This window comes from Typopeltis vanoorti, chromosome 15 (assembly GCF_054136105.1).
Source record: "Typopeltis vanoorti isolate ZY-2024b chromosome 15, IOZ_Tvanoo_1.0, whole genome shotgun sequence".
Taxonomy (NCBI): domain Eukaryota; kingdom Metazoa; phylum Arthropoda; class Arachnida; order Uropygi; family Thelyphonidae; genus Typopeltis; species Typopeltis vanoorti.
The window spans coordinates 103,443,974-103,465,617 of NC_143563.1; the positions used below are offsets into that span (position 1 = coordinate 103,443,974).

Genomic DNA, 21,644 nt, shown 5'->3' on the forward strand with positions numbered 1-21,644 from the left:
CTAATGTTCCTATTCAGTGATTCATGGAAATATTCCTCCATCTGTTTTTTTATTTTTATTTTTCTTATTTTTTTCATTGTTTGTTAACATGTTTCCTAGTTTATCTCTGCGTATCCGATCTATTCTCTAATTTTCTTGATTGTGTTATATACTTGTCTAAGCTCACCCATGTTCTTCATACTGTATCTTGTTCTATTGTGCATACCATTTCAGGGCTTGTCTTTACTTCATTTGAAAGATTTTGTCTACCTCTTGTCTGAATTCCTTATTTACAAATCACAAACTATTTTAATTTGATTAAACATTGGAGTTAAAGGGTTTAAGATACATTCTTTCTTGTAGTTATATGAGTTACTTTAATATAATTTTTGTTCTAGGAGTTTATTAGAACTTTTCATCCCCCTCCCTTCTTAATATTTTGTCATTTTTAATTCTACTTTATTTTGCAGTAAACACTCCCGTTGAAAAGTACAGATTCACTGTCAACCCATTTCTGATTGAAGCTAAATGAGCTCCGTATGTCCTCTTTCCCGTTGGGGAATAAAAGGCGTTAGAGGATTTATTTATTTTTTCTTTATATAATTATTATTATTTTATCCGATAGCCGATTTATTAAATTTATTATTTCGTCATAATATTATGATATAATTACAGTAATAACATTATTATTGTTATTAATATGATTACAGTTGTTGTCAGGTTTATATTTTCTGTTATTTATACAAGTTGATGAATTTGACTGAATCAGCTTACTTAACTTATTTTATTACTTTTTTTTTTTTAATAATAAAATTTGCCTACCTACACTTTACCAATATTTGCTTACCTGCAGTTGATAATTATGAACTGTACTAACAATACTTTTAGTTACGCTCTTGGCAGAAATTTAACCTTGTGCATTTTGTTTACGAGGTTCTTGATTTATTTGTATTGTTTAATAATTAGGTAATTTTTGTTTTGATTTTTAATCATTATTTTATTTCATTTTATTTTTTATTTGCATTACATTTTTAACATCTTTGGAATATTAGTGCTGTGATGTATTCATGCTAAACAGCTCATGTGGTTTTATGTAAAAAATTGGGATTAAGTTGTCACCGGTAAAAATGTAAGTACTGTACAAGAAGAAAGACAACTAATCGGAGTAAGTAAGTATGGATCTTCGTGGCATTTTAGCTATATTCAGTTATTAAAAATGTCATATGTTTGCTTATGAGTATTTTTATATTGTTAGCGTAGTAACGTTATGAAAAGAATTAATGTTACGGTTTCATGTACACACATGAGTGTATATATTTTTTTTATTTTCGGCTAACGAAGCTTATATGTATTCTGCTAGAATACTTATGTTTTTGAAGTACTGCTATTCTGAACTAAAAATACAAGGTGGTTTTATTTTTAAGGCTTTACTTCTAAATTAATAACATCACTTATTTCACACATTACCTAATTTTTTGTATTAATGTATATGGCTTATTTATATGTACCCCAAATACCTACGATGGTTGTTTTAAAGTATCTGATTAACAGAATCGTGTTTTAGAATATATAACATTAACATATAATGCAACGTTTTCGAAGTCCTTAGAAAACGAACTGGGAAAAAGCAGTATTGTATGTATACACACGTGTGTGTGTATATATATATATATATATATATATATAGACTCTGTGCGACTCTAGCGTGTATATATATATATATATATGCTTCATAGGCTTTGTGCGACTCTAGACCTAGCACAACCAAAAGAACAGGCAAGCTTTAGTACAATTGACCAAATCCAAGTTATACAGCAGATTATTGAACGGTGTAATGAATATCAATTACCACTATGTCTTGGTTTTATTGACTATGAGAAAGCCTTTGATTCACTACAAAACCAACAAGCGGTTACATCAATACCATCAAATCAGCATACAACCAATGCCACAGCAGCAATTCATTTCAATGGAAACATCTCTATTGTGGGAATACAGAGAGGTATAAGACAGGGTGACACAATATCTCCAAAATTATCGACATCATGCCTGGAAGAAATATTCAGACTTCTTGATTGGGAAGGGAAAGGTCTGAAGCTAAATGGAAGATGTTTAAGCCATTTATGCTTTGCAGATGACATAGTTATCTTTACTTCAACTGCGCATGAATTACGGACTCGTATCCATGAACTCCAAATTGTTACCAAAACAATTTGGAGTTCACGGATACAATCAACAGCTATGTCCAACCAGAGATAATAAAAATCAGTAATGAGGAAATTAAACAAGTAGATATACTTAGATATACATTACATATACTTAGGACAACAGATATCAGTGGAACGAAATATCATGAACAAAATTAAAAGTGCTCAATTCTTGGGTGGAAAGCATTTGGAAAATTACATTCAATATTCAGACGCCAACTACCATTATGCCTGAAGAAAAAAGTTTTAACCAGTGTATTCTTCTTATACTGACATAGGGCTGTGAAACATGGACACTGAATGCAAAGAAAATTGCATTCAGTGTCCATGTAACAAGGTGCCAAGAGAGAAGCTATTCAATACGCTGCAGTTATATGGTGTCAATGGGGCATTATATCAAGCAATACTTAGTCTTTATTTGAGTTGTGAGTCAGCAGTTAGAATTGAAGGAAGTACAGGAAGATGGTTTAATGTTAAATCTGGTGTGAGACAAGGATGTACATTATCCCCTCTGTTATTCATTATCTATATGGATCACATTATGAAGGAATGTGGTATTAAACCTGATATCAAAATTGGAGATGTTAATGTCAGCTCTTTGCTTTATGCGGATGATGTTATACTTCTAAATAAATCCGCTACAAGTCTGCAAGATTCTCTGACTAAATTGAATAGCTGTTGTAATAGATATGGTATGAAGGTCAGCAATAAAAAGACAAAGACAATGAAAATAGGCAGAATCATTGAAAATATCAACTGTGTTGTGAATGGAGAACCTGTGGAACAAGTAAAACATTTCAGCTACTTAGGCACAATTTTTTCTGAAGATGGTAAACTAAATATAGAAATAGACAACAGAATCAGCAAAGCTGGTATCGTGGGAAGTCAATTGAATAAATTCATATGGAATAAGAAAGAAATTAGTCGGAACACTAAATTAGCTGTATACAAGACTGTGTTCAAACCAATTTTAACTTATGGATCTGAGAGCTGGGTCAGAAGTAAAACACTTGACCAAAGACTAGAGACCTCAGATATGAGAGTCCTGAGAAAGATTAGAGGCGTGAACAGATGGCATCAATGGCAATATCATATTAAAAATGAGGATATTAGGAAAGAACTTGACATTGTCAGCATCCAGGAATGCGTTAGCAGAGCTAATCTCAGATGGTATGGTCACTTAAATAGAATGGGAGAGGAAAGATTAGCAAAACAAGTGTTCTCTGCCAGGTTGGCAGGAAAACGACCCAGAGGAAGACCAAGATATAGGTGGATTGATACGGTACAAAGTGCCTTAGACGATAGAAATATAAGATCTGATAATGTTGGAGTCTTGACAAGTAACAGACTGATTTGGAGGAAAATTGTAGATAGGAAGTTAGTAATGATGTAATTTTTTCATGTAGTACTGTCATATCCTGTACACCCCTTGAGGGTACATGGCAGGAATTTGATGATGATGATGATGATGGTGTCCATGTAACATAATAACAACACAATTTAGTATGCTTGGTATCACAAGATTGGATCACAAAAGGAATACACGGATAAGAAATCAAACCAGTCTCTGACATCATAGGAAGAGTGAAACATTTGAAGTGGCAATGGGCGGGCATATTGCTTGAAGACAAGATTGATGGACAAAAGAAGTACTGGATTGGATTCCATGAGAGGAAAAATGACCACAACGCCAACCTAAATCACGATGGATTCATGATATCATCAGATATGCAGGAGTGACATGGAAAAGGAGGGCCATGGACAGACAGTTTTGGAGTAATCTTGGAAAGGCCTTCATTCAGCAGTGGATCGACAATGGCTGATAATGATGATGATGTATATATATAAAACCAAGTGTATATAATTTCTTGATATTCTTAACACATGCATACATATATATATATATAAGCAAAACATAAATGTACACAAACTCAATGTTAAAAAAGATATATTCCAACATGAACTAAACAATAGATTTAAACTTCTTATTATAGATGACAATGCTGATCTATCAGAAAGTAATGACATTATTACCCAAAACCTTTTACAATGCTCACTTGAAATAGATGGTACAACAGAACAGAAACAAGACAAAATTTCTGAAGAAACGAAGAGAAATGAAACAGTCAAATAACCTACAGAATGAAACTGAATACACTGAATTGTGCAAAACGATCAGAAAACATATCACAGAACAAATAAGAAAATTCAACAGAACTTCTAAAAACAGGTGGAGAAATAATCTACAAACTTTTAGCAAAACTATTTACTTTATACCTGAAGAAAAATTATGTACTAACAACATGGAAGAAGGCTGCCCTAATTCTGATACATAAAAAAGGTGAGATAGAAGACTTGACGACCTATCAGTCTACTGTCAGTGGTTTACAAAGTGTTTACAAAAGTCTTAGCTCATAGGCTTTGTGCAACTCTAGACCTAGTACAACCAAAAGAACAGGCAGGCTTTCGAAGGGGTGAATGGTGTAATGCAGCATTTCTCAACCTTTCTAAGGCCAAGGACCAGTAAAATGCTGAAAACAATTCTACAGACCACTAAGTTACTGAGGTGTAGCTGGGGGGGGGGGGATCAGCCCCGGGCGGCACTTTTTGGCATTTAAGAAATCTTGTCTTACTGTCTATAAAACAGCAACTGAGTGATGAAATAGACTTCGACAATGTCATCGATGATTTTATGAACAGAAAAGCAAGAAAAATAACATTTTAGAATATAGAATAAAAGCCAAAAGGCTATTTTTCTGGCAACCTTAATTATTATTAAGGTTGCCAGAAAAAAAAAAAAAAGTTGGCAAATCCAAGTGGTTACTTACACTTGGATTTGCTGATAGTTTTTCGGTATGAAACTCATAGATCTTAGTCCTAGTTCTTAGAGTTTCGCTTACTGGCAGATAAACATCAAAGGATTTGTATCCCCTTCATTAACATTTTAGAATGTTGGAATTAAAGTTTTACTTCAAAAATAAACATAGTGTTTTTAATTTATTTTCCTATACAGTGGAACCTTGGTTTTCGAACATAATTTGTTCCTAAAGGCTGTTCGGAAACCGATTTGTTTGAAAATTGAAACCATTTTCCCATAAGAATTAATGTAAAATGGATTAATCCATTCCCGAACCCCAGATGATTGCTTATTTAAACCTTTACAACAGTACTTCATGCATAAAATTGTATACAAAAATAATGAAAATGCATAAAATCGTACATAAAAAGAATAAATACAATAAATAGATAAAATATGGATGAAATAGGGTGATCTCTTTCCACAAAACTTTGCACCTCACCCACTGAATAAAAAAAAGTGATTTCACACACATTTCTTTGATCAAAGAACTAGAAATCCTCCCTTCCTTCCTCTGTCTCTGAAGACATTTCTTTAATCACAGTCTTTTGCTGCTCCTTCTGAAAGTGTTCCAGTTCTTCCATGGTGAGCTCAAAGCCCTCAGTGTCTCTGTCTGCTACACAGTCTGGCCACAATTTCCTCCAGGCCAAGTTTATGGTCCTATAAGTCACTTGCACCCAGGCTATGTCAAGAATATTAAGCAATGGAGGATACTGAAGTGATTTTTCCAGGATTCTCTGAGTGTTAATTCTGTGTCAGAGATCACTTCAAAACACCTTTGAAACAGTGCTTTGGTGTAGAGTGTCTTAAAGTTTGAAATGACCTGCTGGTCCATGGGATAGATTAGAGGAGTCGTGTTAGGGGATAGAAATTTCACTGTTATAAAATCAAACTCCTCCATCAACTCATCCTCCAAGCCTGGAGGATGAGCAGAAGCATTGTCCATCAAAAGAAGGCATTTTAATGGGAAATTTTTATCTTGAAGGTATTTTCTCACATTTGGGGCAAAGACTTCATGGATCCCTCTGAATAAAAAAATTGCCTGGTTACCCAAGCTAACTGTTTCTCGTTTATCCAAATCAGCAACAAATTTTCCACTTCTTCATTTCTCTGAGATATTTGTTTAGTAAGAACTTTAACTACTTTTGCAACATCAGCTCCATTGATCACCTCTTTATTTTTGAGTATTATACAGATCATTGATATCGCCATACTGAACTGCATAGCAAGATCCGAGGCACGAACGTCATTTGCATGTTTGGATAAGATTTCTCTTTTCACCTCTATCTTGGTTCTAACAACATTTCTTTTTGCTTTGCTGCTATTACTATCCTTCTTTGTTCCCATGGTGACTTATTTAATAATAATTTATAAAAAAAAAACCCAGCAAAACAAAGAAAATCAAGAAAAGGCACTGCAAATTCGAGCAGGTGTCTGGATTGAGAGGAGGCTGCGGCATAAGTGACGCTCTTCCCCTGTACATCTCAGCCTGGCGATCACATGGTTGCCGGTTTGCCTGTTCAGAAACTGGTACGTTTTTGGCTTGGAAAATGTGTTCGGGTACCGATTTGTTCAAGATGAGAGTCGTTCGACAGCAGAGGTTCCACTGTATGTCGTTTTCACTTTTCGTAATTTTTTTAAAAACCTAACTAGGAACTATCATCATTTCAGAAAAACTGTGCCATTTATAACTTAATAAATGGCACAGTTTTAACATAATAAATGGCACAGTTTTCTTTGTTTTGCTGGGTTTTTTTTTATAAATTATTATTAAATAAGTCACCATGGGAACAAAGAAGGATAGTAATAGCAGCAAAGTGAAAAGAAAAGTTGTTAGAACCAAGATAGAGGTGAATAAATCTAAAAGCATGTTTTGAATACATATGGAAACATAATTAAATTGGAACTAAACAATTAAAAGTGTATCATCATTGAACAAAGTTTTAATTTTTATTAAACAAATAAATAATATGATCTAATTATGTTACTACTTACTTTTAATGCGATGGTTGAGCTTCTTGGCCCTTGCAGAGTTGCTGGATAATATTGGTCAAATTCAGTCGAAGATCAGCACACACACACACAAAGATGATTTCTGTATTTTCTTTTTATTTGAAGGAGCGATGAAAATCCTTTCTCACAAAGATAGGTTGTAGAGAACTGCATGACAATTTTCAATGCTGCTTCAGATAATTCGGGAAATTCACTTCTCACTGAAGGCGAGATCCAAAATCGAGCCAAACCAAGATCGTGGAATTGCATTTTAAGTCCACTGTCACTTAAAAGTTCAATTAACTGTTCTTTTTTGGTAACGAAAGGTCATTCTCGTGATTGCAAGCCTGAAATGGATCGCGAACTGACAGAAATTTCTTATATAAGTTATTTGGAAAATATGTTTCAAAATTCCGTTTCAGATTTTTGAGGTGGTCACAAACCCTTTCCAGCAACTCAGAATCAACAAAAATATCATTTTCTACTATGAAGGATTCCTATGTTGGAAAATGTGCAAATAATCTGTCTTTTACATAATTAATCCATAAAACCAGTTTTTTCTCGAATGCCTTTATTTTGTCATAGGCATCAAGAACAGTTAAAGAATTTCCCTGAAGGGAGAGATTTAGTTCATTTAATTTTGAAAAAATGTCTGAAATATAGGATAGTGTTGATAACCATGCTTCGTCAACAAGGAGTGATGCAAAATCAGAATTACGTTCATTTACAAATAATAAAACTTCGTGCCTTAATTGAAATAACCTTGTTACTACTTTGCCCCTGGAAAGCCAGCGAATTTCAGAATGAAGCAAAAGTTGTATATATTCACTGCCCATTTCATCACAGAGTACTGAATATAACCTGTTATTTAACAGTCGAGCTTTAATAAAATTAACTTGCTTTACAGCATTATATATAGCTCAGTTTTAACTACTGGTGGCATTCCTTTGGAGGCTAATATTTCCCTGTGTATGAAACAATGTGCCCAATTCATATCCGGAGCTACTTCTTTGACCATAGAAACAACCGCACTATGCCTGCCTGTAAGGGTGTGAGCTCCATCCAAACAGAAGCCTATACATTTTTCCTGCTGGTTGTGTATTATGTAATTATTGAGAGTGTGAAATATTTCTTCTCCAGTTGTTCGTTATGGCAAAGTTCTACAAAATAGAATGTCATCATGAATGTTGTTATCGTGCGCATATCTTACTTGCGCACATTAACTGTTAATATTAGCATATTAACTGCTCATCACTTGTAACATCAGTAGTCTTGTCTATTTGTAACGCATAATAATGGCTCTTCTTAACTCTTTCGATTAACTGAGATTCTAGGTCACCTGCCATATCATTAATTCTGCAACCGGCAGTGTCATTTGAAAGAGAATCAAATCAACATCTTTTAGTAACTTGTTGCCAAACATTGTTTTTACCACATCTTTTATAGCTGGAAGTAGCAAATTTTCTCCGATAGAATGAGGTTTCCCTGTTTTTGCTATGTGCAAACTTTAGAGATAGGATGCTTCCAGTGCCTTGCTATTAATAGAACCCGTGGCTGAAACTATATCTTTCCTATGATTTAATGTCCCTAAGCATCGCTGAAAAAATTCAGTTGGCTTATTTTTCACATCACAATGTTTAGTTTCTAAATGTCGTCGGAGTTTTGCAAGTTTCATGCACTGGTTCGAAAACACTTCATAATACAAAATACATTGAGATTTCTGTTCACTTTCATCTCCACACCAAGTAAACCCGAATTCCAAATATGAACTGTTATATTTCCTACTGTATTTTTTCTTTGAACTGCTTGTTTCTTCTTCTTTAATAGTATCAGATTTACTCTGTTACAACACTTGTATCACAATTTGGGTTAGCATGACCCTGTTTCATTTACCCTTGTTTTCAAAGTCCTAGTTCTAAGCCACTTTTCCATTATTAAAAAACTTTTCCAAAAAATATATACTGGGGTTAACTCAGGATACACTTTGTCCAAATATCACTTGGTACTTCTCAAGATATACTGAGCCTTGGTTGAAGGAGGGAATCCTTCTATAATAAAAATCAATAAACAACAACCCATTGGTCGAAATGTGGATAACACATCTTCACGTCAAATCTGACCAAACAGCAAGGGAAGGCTAAAGCAATAAAACTATATTATTGTTCACTTCACCACTCTTTTATTATTGTCATTCTGCAGCTGCAAATTTAAGCGGCAGAATGACAAGTCTCCATTTGATTTCTATAATTTTTACTTATTCAATTTTAATTTGTTTAGATAATTAAAAAATATATTTATTTAATTAATTTAAGTCTGCCTGCAGACCACCTGTGGCCCGCAGACCACAGGTTGAGAATCACTGGTGCAATGATTATCAGTTACCAGTGATTATCATTGCACCAGTGAGAAAATACAAGATTGGATAGATGAAAATGGGATACTGTATTGGGGACAGCATGGTTTTGTGAAGGGTAGATCATGCCTCAGTATCTTGTTCACGTTCTATAACACAGTGATGGCTGAACTGGATAAGGGTAACGGGCTTACAGTGATTCTACTAGACCTTGCTAAAGAATTTGATAGGATACCACGTGGAATTCTAATCAGTAAACTGCAGCATATGAGAATGGATATAGGGTTGGTTAGATGGATAGGAGGATGGTTGATAGAGAGAAATCAGAGTGTGGTTTATTCAGGAGTAGAGTCCAAAAGATGGCCTGTGACTAGTGGTGTGCCACAGGATTCTGTTCTTGGACTACTATTGTTTAATTTGTTCATTAACGATATAGGAAAGGATCTGAGAAGAACTGTGCATCTGTTTGCAGATGATGCAAAGTTGGGTAGAGCAATAGTGAATGCTCAGGATGTCAAAATTTTGCAGAATGATTTGGATCATTTGGAGGACTGGGCTAAGGAGAATGGATGTCAATTTAATGTGGAAAAATGTAGGGTTTTGCATTTTGGGGTGAAAAGATTAGCAGCAGTATATCACATTGGTAGAACTGTACTCCAGGTGATTGACGAGGCCAGGGATTTGGGAGTGTTGGTGGATAGGGAGTTGAAGTTTAGGGGACATATCGCAAAAGTGGCAAAATCAGCTCATCAAATCACCTGGTTGCTTAAAAACACTTTAATGAGCAGAGACAAACAAGTTATTGTTCCTCTGTATCGAGCCTCGATAAGACCCCATCTAGACTACTGTGCCCAGATATGGGCGCTAGGGTTTCTTGTTGATGGGGAGGAGGTGGAGAGGATCCAAAAACGAGTGACCAAGATAATAGCAGGACTATGGAATGAACCTTATGAGAACAGGTTGAATATTTGTGGGCTGCAGAAATTGGTTGATAGGCAGAAAAGGGGTGATATGATTGAGACATTCAAATTACTGAAGGGTTTCTATAAGATTAATTCAGAAGATATTTTTGAGAATAGGACTGGTAGTTGGAGGACTAGGGGGCCATCCATGGAAGCTTGGTAAGAGTGTGGTTAGCAAGGGTGTTAGAGCTAGGTTTTTTGCTTGGAGAGTGGTAAATGTGTGGAATAAGCTGCCAGAGTCTGTTGTGGGTGCCATGACTGTAATGAGTTCAAGGTAAAGTATGATGTATGTTGAATAGTTGTTCTTGACATGATGTTGGGCCTCCCTCAATGAGTCTAAGGCAGGGGTCACCAAACTTCTTTGGCCGTCGACCCCTTCAAGAGTTTCTTGACTTTTTATCGACCCCCTCTATTTTACTATTACGTAATTATAATAGGACAAGCATAAAAGATGCTTATGTGAGTTTTTAGATTGCTTATTTTATAGTTATAGTGCTTATCGTATGTATAATATAGTATATATTATTATATTACTACTACTATTACTATCACTAGTAATATCACTGGTATTACTAGTGATATTAATATCACTGGTATTACTACCAGTCCTGCTCAACTCTTCAACATAGAGAAGTTTAATTCGTGAATGAATAACGATTGAATTATAATGTGTATGTTGATGAATTTTAGAACATTAACGCTCACTTGTATGTCGATGTGCAAAAATGAGACTGGGATCGAATACATGTAAGTATAAGTAAATAAGAACCGCGCACGTGTTGCAATCTCGCTCCTGCCGTGCCGGACGGGCGGGAACCATTTCATCCGTTTATTGGTAAATATTTCATTTTGGCCTACTTGATTGGCCTCCGTAACTATTTTCATAATCTTGCTCCATCTTACAGGTCCTATTCATGTTACTGTTCCCACGATTCACTCTTAAGTGCGTTGTCATTCAGGATGGAGGTAACCCAAGTTAACCGAATTAAATATTATCCGTACAATGATATCTTATATTTTTCTGTTGACCCCTGAGCCCGAATCGACCCCTAGCAATGTTATATCGACCCCTTTGGCGACCACTGGTCTAAGGACTCCTTGGAGCTGCCCAAAATAATAATAATAATAATAACCTTTGCTATCCTTGAACATTTCAGAAACGTTGTTTGTTTACATAAAAACAGCACCAAAACAGTTCATACAAAATCACATATGACCTGTAACCGTGTTGGTATCCTGCTGCACAACTTCTCAATCCACAGTGCATATGAGCCTCCTTGGCCAGGACTTAACTGGCCCAGCCCTACACTTCCTCAGCCAGCCATTCCTGGCATCATCCTTGGGGCTTTCGACTCGCACAGTACATAATGGGATCATAATAATGATGACATCTTGGGCCTGCTACTGACAGATTGGATGTTAACAAACAGCATCCACCTCCTCTATGACAGCAAGCAACCCAGAACTTTCAAATTTCGAAGATGGGGATCAGAGACAACTCCCGACCTTTGTTTTATCACCACTAATGTGGAAGGAACTCCTCTTACCTCCACCTAACAAGTGCTGCCCCAATTTCCCCGCACCCAGCACAGATGCTGTCTAATTACTGTAGGACTTCTAATCCCCAGAATAAACAATACCCCAATGGAATCTCATGAAAGCAAGCTGCCCTGATGAGACCTCAATAAAGATCAAAACCAGTCTGGATAGTGGTCCTTCCCATAATGCATTACATCATCTCTGTAGGATATGTGCATTGCATTATGGGATACTAAGGCAATTAATATGAAGTCATTAGCCTCTATATACTTCACATGCAAGCTTTGTTTGTTACACTTGGATAAAAGATGAAACCAAGAATATAATTTCTTGGCATCTTTAGATTAAAGTAGAAATAAGGTGGTCATTATTGCTCTTTATAAGTCTGTGATATAACCACCTCATTACTACTGTGCACAGATTTAGGTTTCTTGAGAATGAGGAGATGGCTGAATGAATTCATAGAGAAGTGATAGATCTACGGAATGCTCCCTGTGAGCAACATAGATTGAAGATGTGTGGGTTGCAAAGTTTAGTTGATAGATGAAAATGAGGGGATGATAGAAACTTGTTACTAAAGGGATTCTATAAGGTTGACTTAAAAGAAATTTTTCAATACTTGATAAGCTAGGAAGTTGTATAAGAGTGAATAGTAAAGGTATGATGACTAGATTTTTTTGCTTGGAGAGTTGTAAATGATGGAATGAATTTCAAAATAAGGGTGGGATTTTAAGGAGAGGTACAATAGGTATTATATGAATAACAGTTTTGTGGTCCCCTTTCCACAATGAGTCTTCAGACTACACAGAGATGCCAGTATGATAATAATGAACAGCTCTGTGTGAAATTCATGAATGGCTGTCATTTCTTCATTATTTACGAATGACAGAAACTCTTATTTGATTTATTGAAACTCACCAAACCATATATTCAGGTAATTTTTCATGGAAAGGGAAAATTATACAAACAGCTAGATGGAAACGATGGGTTCTCCCTAGCTAATTTTCTAAAACCAAGCATTAAAGTGCTACACAAAAACCAAAAGTCTGGCTTGCAATGTATATAATGCATTTGCTGTTTAGTCTAATGACCTTTGTGAAATATATGTTTAGCATATTTACACAGCCAACATTCAAAAATGCATTTTGCCATCCATTATACTTTTCTGTTTATAATAACCTACAAGCCCCCAGAAGATAGGTAGTCAAACCACCATCCATCAAAACAGTATCCTTAAAACACACACAGCCAGAACTGTTTGCTCTAATGACATAGCTTGTGCCTTAGAACTGTATTTTTGTAACACTTTTTTTTAGTCAACGGCTACAGTCCCTGCAATACAGCATGTCCCACATCTAATACACAAGATTACAATAAAACTAGGTTCATTCCTTATATCTGGGATACATCTGAAAAGATAGCTGTGGTTCTTCATTCCACTTTCAAACCACAAATGCTGTTAGCAATGATTATCTGTAATGCATTGGATCAGTTGCATCCAGATGCAACTGATCCAATGATCACAATGGCCACTACCCAGACTAGTTTCGACCTTTATTGAGGTCTCTTCAGTGGGAGCCAGGCCCAGAAGTGGAGATACCAGGCAGAAGCAATGCCGAGGTCCATTCCACTCATTCACCACTCTACAAGTAAAGAATCTAGTCTGCACACTATTACTAACCACACTCTTAGACAACTTTCAAGTATGACCCCTTCTGGGGTGTATAAAATTCTTTGTACCTGCAGCTTAACTTAATGTGGGCATTGGTGGATATGTTAAACATCCATATGAAGAACAAAAAACTATCTGCAATTATTTTTTTTAATATGTCTCCCATCCACAAAAAAGTTGTAAAGCTATCATAAAATTTAATGGAATAACTAGAGCACAAAGAGAAATAATTAAACAGCATTAATTGTTTTCCATCTTTCATATGTCACAGAGATATCTTCAGGAATACAATGTTAAAATTGTAATATAATTGAAAATGTTGCAAGTTTATTTTTCACTTGGTTAGACTATGATAAATTTAGTTTAATCCTTTATCCAAGTGTGAGCAAACAAAGTTTGTGCCTGAAAATCTCTTCAGGACTGGGGTAGGGTAGTACAACACCAGGCAACTCATAGCAAAGGTGGACCAAGCTAACATCACTCCTATCTCAGTATCTCCCATAATGCAAAACACATCTCCTTGCAGATATGTATAATGTTATGCATTGAGGGAAGGGCAACTACCCGGACTAGTTTTGACCTTTATTGAGGTCTCTTCAGTGGGAGCCAGGCCCAGAAGTGGAGATACCAGGCAGAAGCAATGGTGAGGTCATCTCTACCTATATGAGTTGCCAAAAGGTGTGCCACCTTTTTATTAAATTACTCTGGATTTAGAAAAAGATGTTGAAAGTTTATTTTTCACTTGGTTAGACTATAATACATTTAGTTTAATCCTTTATCCAAGTGTGAGCAAACAAAGTTTGTGCCTGAAAATCTCTTCAGGACTGGGGTAAGGTAGTACAACACCAGGCAACTCGTAGCAAAGGTGGACCAAGCTAACATCACTCCTATCTCAGTATCTCCCATAATGCAAAACACATCTCCTTGCAGATATGTAATGTTTTGCATTAAGGGAAGGGCCACTACCCAGACTAGTTTCGACCTTTATTGAGGTCTCTTCAGTGGGAGCCAGGTCCAGAAGTGGAGATACCAGGCAGAAGCAATGGCGAGGTCCATTCCACTCATTCACCACTCTACAAGTAAAGAATCTAGTCTGTACACTATTACTAACCACACTCTTAGACAGCTTTCAAGTGTGACCCCTTGTTTTCCACCTACTAAAAAAATTTTTTTTAAAATTATGTATTAAAAAATTTCTTCTGTGTTAATCTTATAGTAATCCCTTCAGTAACTTATAAGTTTCTATCATGCTCCCTCTCCTGCCTGTCAGCTAAACTCTGAAGCCCACACACCCTCAATCTCTCCCCATAGGGAATGTTCCACAGAACCTGCCATTACCTGATCCCCAAGAAACACAGGTGACCAAATCTGTGTGCAGTAGTAAACATGTAGCCAAATCATAGCCTTATGAAGAGGGATAATAATCTCTCTATCTTAGATGTTAATATTTTACTAAATCACTTAAGGAATTGACAACGTATATAAGAATATAAATTAAATAACACTTTAATAAATATTTCCGATATTTCGGGAATGTCACGTTGCCATCTTCAAAAGGAACTTGCAAAAAAGGCACGTGCACGTAGGCACTACAACACAGTAACTGAAAATGAAGGGAGAAGCTATTGTTCTCCTAAAAGTCCTGATGGTGCCCCCTAGTGTGCTATGTAGGTGTTCTTGGCTGTTGGGCTGAAGGTCTGCTGATGTAAGCCTCCCAAATTTGGTTGCATGAGACTGCCCCAGTTATGGTTTCGAGATCGAGATTGCCACGACTCACCGTTTCCTGAATGATTCTAACTTAGCTATACAAGCACTTGAAGATGACCTTTCAAGCACCTTAAGCCACGAAATTTGGTCTGTTTTATACAACATCTCGTGCACTGCAACAGAGAAAGAATTTAAAAAAGGTACGAGATCGACACATCAAAAAATTTGAAAATTTAAAAATGAACTCGATCTCGAAACCACAACTTCCTACCAAAACGGTAGTCAACCTTTCGTCAATTAGTGTAAAACCTGAAGCACTCGACGCCCTCACACGTGGCCACAACTTTGCCATTGCACCCAGAAGAATACCTGCTGAAGATATTATGATAAGAATTGAACGCGGGATACGACACCTTCCAAACCACGTCACGAACGATATTAGACTGGATGTAGCTTGTGTTCTGACCAAAGCTAAACCACCAAAAGCCAACATGCCCAGCAAGGAAATTAAATCTCTACTGGAATTAAAGAAAAACAAGAAAATAATAATCACCAAAGCTGATAAAGGGAACACCACAGTATTGCTTAACCAAAAGGATTACACAGGTAAGCTGGAAGCTTTATTGTTAGATCGGGCTACTTACCTCCCTATCGAGTGCAATCCCACCAACTCACAAATTAGAAAACTCCTCAGGCTCCTTAAGAAGGTCACTTCTTGGCCTGTATGGAAATCATTAACAAATTAAAACCATTTAACTCCATCCCCCCCACCCCGTATTTATGGACTCCCAAAAATACATAAGGAAAATGTGCCATTACATCCCATAGTGGATGGCACTGATTCCCCCACATACAAACTAGCTAAACATTTGGTCAAAGCTCTCTCACACTATACTGGCAACACACCTTCACACATAAAAAACTCAGCCCACTTCAAAGCCAGCATAGAAAACCTTACACTCAAACACACTGACATAATGGTCAGTTTTGATGTCTCCTCTTTATTCACAAATGTCCCACTCAAGGAAACTCTAGAGCTAATTCAAGCTAAATTTCCTCTTGGTATCACAATTCTTTTTCAGTTCACAATGAACTCAGGCTATTTTGTTTGGCAAGGAAAATTCTACAAACAAATAGAGGGGACAGCCATGGGTTCTCCACTCTCCCCACCCTTGGCCAACTTTTATATGGAGACTTTTGAAGAGAAAGCCTTAAACTCTGCCCCACAAAAACCAACCATTTGGCTTTGCTATGTTGATGATGTGTTTGCTATTTGGTCACATGGCTCCGATGCACTCCTCTCCTTCCTAACACATATAAACAACCAACACCCCAGAATCAAATTCACTCTGGAAGAAGAAAAAACAACTGCCTTCCTTTCTTAGCCACACTAGTCACCTGCCAGCCTGATGGAAACTTGATTTTCTCAGTCTATAGAAACCCCACCCATACAGGCAGATACATTCACCAACAATCCCACCACCCCTCCTCGCAACAATATGGAGTCATTAAGACACTACACAACAGGGCTAAACTTATCTGTTCAAATGACAATGCCCAAAACACAGAACTAAACCACATTCTCAACACTTTCTCAGCCAATGGCTACCCCTCCCCGCCAAAAAAATTGAAACCAGTAAACCACAACCCCCCTCACAACAAGGATTACTCTAAATCCATCACCATACTCTATATATGAGGCACCTCAGAAAAAATTACAAGAATCCTAAAAAAACATGACTTAACTTCTTGTTACAGACCATATAAAAAATTTCCATCCCTTATTCGCTCTACTAAAGACCCCCCCCCCCTAGACCTACCTGGTGTATACCAGGTCCCTCGCAGCTGTAAGCTGTCCTACTTTGGACAAACAGGCAAGACAACCAATATCAGAATTTCAGAACACAAGGACTACATCCGGTTTCACCAGTACAGCCACTCTGGTCTTGCTGACCATGCACTTGGACACCTGCCATAGAATACGATGGAAGAAAGCCACGATAGTACCGTAGTAAATACAAGTATGAAAGGCTTTTCATGGAATCAGCTTCAGCCCTAAGAAACGATCCAAACCTCAACAAATTTGGCTGCATGAGACTTCCTCAAATTTGGGAAACCTACATCAGAAGACCTTCAGCCCAATCGCCCAAGAATACCAACATTGCTCACTAGAGGGACACCATCAGGAACTTTAGGAGAAATAATAGCTTCCTGCTTCTTCCTCATTTGCTGTTTGTTGTGCCTGCGTGCACGTGTCTTGTTCTTAAGTTTCTTGAAAATGGCAATGTGGCGTTGCCGAAATATTGAAGTATATTAAAATTTATTTTAATGTATATCCTAGTGACGTTGTAATTTCCTTAAATTACTTAGTGAAAAATGCATAACCAATGTCTAAGCCTTTCCACGAGAAGAACTACTAGATAATACCATATCTAGTAGTTCTAGTGATGTTACAGTCTCACGAAAACGAAAGCTTTCGCGTTTATTGTCAGAAACTGATAGCGAGTAACATAATTTTTTTATAGAATCCGTAGCAAACGACTGAAATTAATGTTTTAAGTTATTAAAATTCATTATACAGTATGTATGTGTGTTCTCCATGAAATGTAAATAAAAATCTTATGATCCTAACGAATTTAATGTTTGTTTTTTTCATTATTTTGCTTATATTTCAGGTTTGGAACCAATCTTCACTTTTTCTATGAAGTCAGTAGTTCTTTTTACGTGTAATTTTTAGCAACATATCTATCACATAAAAAGAGATTTAGGTGTTCTACCTTGATAGTCTCAGCAGACCTATTTTCCTCAGTGCTGGACATTCATGTGAGGAGATGGGCAGAACTGTCAACTGACCACTACCTTGTCTGCACTCCATGGCTACAGAAACCAAATGCTACCATCTGTGGAAGAGCTAAGCGGAACTAGATCATCTACAAAAAGCAGACATCCAATGCTACATCTTCCAATTTTGACACACTCACTGCCTTCTACTGAGTTAAGAAGGAGGGCAATGATAGCAAATGATTTCATGTGCAAGCTATGTAGAAGATATGGATGTGAGTTTTTTGATGTGTGGGGTGTGTTTGATGGCAGAAAATATTTGTATAAGAATGATGGCCTGCACTTGAATTCATTTGGCATCAGAAACCTGGAGAAATTACTTCTTGGTACGAGATCCAATGCAGAGAGTCACGGAAACTAGATCATCAAGGGAGGAATGGGAAAAATGTGTGTGAAAGTTCAGCTATGGTATACAAACGTGATAAAGATATGAATGCCTTTGAATGCGGTTATGTATGTGGCAAAAGAGTGCAAATTTATGCTTTGGATTTGGACCTTTTAAGTATGTCTGGGGAGGGAAAAGAGAATAATTCTAGAACAAGACCAAATAGATTGCATATCTAATTATAAGAATAGGCTAGGTCGTAATTTATTATGTCTATACACAAATGCCAGGAGGTGCTAGAAACAAAGGGGTTTAGTTTGTTGCTTTATTGAATATGTTGTGGCCTAAGATTGTTGGCATTAGTGAAACCTGGCTATCAGAATCAGATATGGTAAGTGGGATCGAGTGTAACGGATATACTATTTTTAGGAATGACAGAAGAGATAGGAGAGGAGGCTACATGCTGAACTACAAAGCAGGAAATTATGATCACCTTAGAAGAATACTATCTTTGGTCCCATGGTATCAGTTACTGAATGGAAAAAAAAAGGCCGGAAATGCATGGGAATCTTTAAAAAAGTGCTTGAATGAGGCTGTATCTCAATGTATCCCTAGCATTAGAAGAATAAATAGGCTGGGAGTGAAATGGATGTGCAGCCTTATTAAGCAAGAGATCCACAAGAAGAAGATGATGTCTAAAGAAAAATGTCAGCAATGCATGGGAATCTTTGAAAAAGTGCTTGAATGAGGCTGTATCTCAATGTATCCCTAGCTTTAAAAGAATAAATAGGTTGGGAGTGAAATGGATGTGCAGCCTTATTAAGCAAGAGATCCACAAGAAGAAGATGATGTCTAAACCATATCGTAGAATAAGAGTGACAGGAGTTATGATATATATATAAAGCTCAGGCCAGAAAAGTAACGAGTATTGTGAGAAAAGATAATGGAGTATGAAAAGAAATTGGCCATGCAAGCTAAAGGCAATCCAAAAGAATTTTATCGTTATGCTTCAAGCAAAAGAAAGAATGAATGTGGAAGAATAACTTTATTGAATGCAGATGGTACTAGATTGTCGGAAGCTCATGAGATTGTTGAGTTAATGAGTGCTCACTTTGCTAAGATATATCAACCAGGTGTATGTAGTATAGTGCACAGTGCTACTGCTACGTTGGATGAAGAGTTAGACGTTTATGAAAATTAGGTTGAAGAGCTTTTACATAACTTGGATAAGAATTTGTCAATAGGGACAGATGGAATATCTGCCTGTTTGTTAAAGGAATGTTCAGCTGAATTGGCTAGGCCTTTCACACATTTGTATAACTTGAGTTTCAGCTCAGGAATGATACCAAAGGAATGGAAGGAATGTAATATAGTTCCACTGCACAAGGGTGGTGCAAAAATCGATGTGTCTAACTACTGACCTGTTAGTATTTCTGGTGTGGTAGTGAAGATTTTTAGAGAATTTTGTAAGAACTTGCAATGGGTTTACTAAAGGAAGGTCATGTTTTAGCTATTTGCTCATATGACTATTGAATTGGATAAAGGGAATGGATCACTATGATAATGATGGATTTTTCTAAGGCATTTAATAGGATACCACACGATAGGCTGTTGCGTAAACTGGAGAATATGGGATTGAAATATAATCTATTGACTTGGATCAGGGGATGGTTGACAGATATCAAAAAATTAAGGAAAATTTAAATCTGCCAAAACAGCTCTTCCGTCCAATTTCTCCGACTCCAGACCTGATGGATTTCCTGTGGCTAGGCTTCGGAAGGTGCAGTTGAAGATTCTTCAAGACTTATTGGACATTCTCGTTTCCAGTAAAGCAATCTCACCATACCTACGTGCTTCAAGAACTATCTTCATTCCAAAAATAGAAACTTCAAGCCGTGCATCAGACTTTAGACCTATTACCATCTCCTCTGTGATACTTAGACTTTATCATAAAATCTTAAACGACTTCAGCAACATATATAGCATGATTATAGACAGAGAGCTTTTGTCCCTTTGGACGGCTGTGCTGAGAATATACAGGATGTTTCCAAAAGAATGTCCTGATTTGAAAATTGTATATCTCTGCAACCACGAACCACAAATGAATGCGACTTGTACCATTTGTAATTGTGGTGAGTGAAACTTTAGGCCTTACTTCATACTTGATAATTTATTTTGTAACTGTACCACATTTTCATTATTAAATATAATTATTTGAAATAAGGTCATTCTTTTTGAAACACCCTGTATATCTTCTTTCTTCTCTTCTCTCTGATTCCCGACACTGCCTTAAGTCTCTATATATGCCATCGCTGGACCTCAAAATGGCTTTGATAGCGTCTCCCTTCCTGCTCTTCTTCGAGCGCTCTATTGCTGGATGTCCACAACCCTTTCATCACTATCACTACAGGGTTCCGTGCAACTTCTATTCCCGCAGTGCAGGGTGTTCATCAGGGTGATCCTCTATCTTACCTTTTCTTTAACTGCATCATAGATGAGTTTCTTCACTCTCTTCCTAGCGATATAGGCTACTCTCTAGGCACTTTTCCTTTAATGCTATTTTTTACTGTAACAAAATTATCTATATCAAAGAATGTTTCTTTGTTGTTTTCTTAAATAGAATATAGCTCTGATGTAGTTATTTTATTTCCTTATTTATTTTAATTTAATTTACTTTAATTTTTTATTTTATGTTTTATTTATTTTTTCACTAGAGGTCATGCCTAGAGAATAGCCGCTGAATCAAATCATTGTATCTGTAGCTTACTGTGTAAAATGTAATGTAGCTTGTCTTTGTATATGTGTATATACTCTAGATGATGACCTTAATATGAAGGTCTAAACGTCTGGAAATTAAAATATTTATTTATCACACAGTTGTAGAGTCCATAATTTGTCTAAAATGAAAAATTGAAAAAAAAATATAAGCTAAATTGCAGGTACAAGGAAGAACTTTATACACTCCAGGATGTGCAAGAGGATGAAGTTGATCATTAGGAGAATGAAGGTAGCTAGCTGAATAAGTGGTGTGAAAGAAGTATGGCAATTATATTTGCAGAGAATTTGAGCTATCTTTTCTGATGTACTACCCTACCACCAATCCCAACAGTATGGCATTCTCAAAACATTTACACATAGAGCCAGGACTACTTGTTCTGAGCTTAGGCATCAGAGCTGTAGGTTTTCCAGAGACTAAAGACTGGAAAACCT

General features: G+C 36.5%; 1 protein-coding gene across 3 annotated transcripts in view; it reads left to right on the forward strand.

Annotated features, from left to right (window-relative positions):
* The first annotated feature begins 508 nt into the window (after positions 1–508).
* The window catches only part of LOC150099045 (methylosome protein WDR77-like), a 190,449-nt gene continuing 169,313 nt past the window's right edge, over positions 509–21,644 (forward strand). The window contains exon 1 of one of the 3 annotated variants that reach the window (XM_090405301.1): positions 509–549. In XM_090405301.1, coding sequence (XP_090261427.1) covers positions 519–549 — 31 coding nt within the window. In that variant the 5' untranslated portion in view covers positions 509–518. Of the gene's footprint in view, positions 550–782; positions 946–1,018; positions 1,149–21,644 lie in introns of those variants that run through there. The other 2 variants (XM_090405302.1, XM_090405303.1) reach the window with 2 other exon arrangements.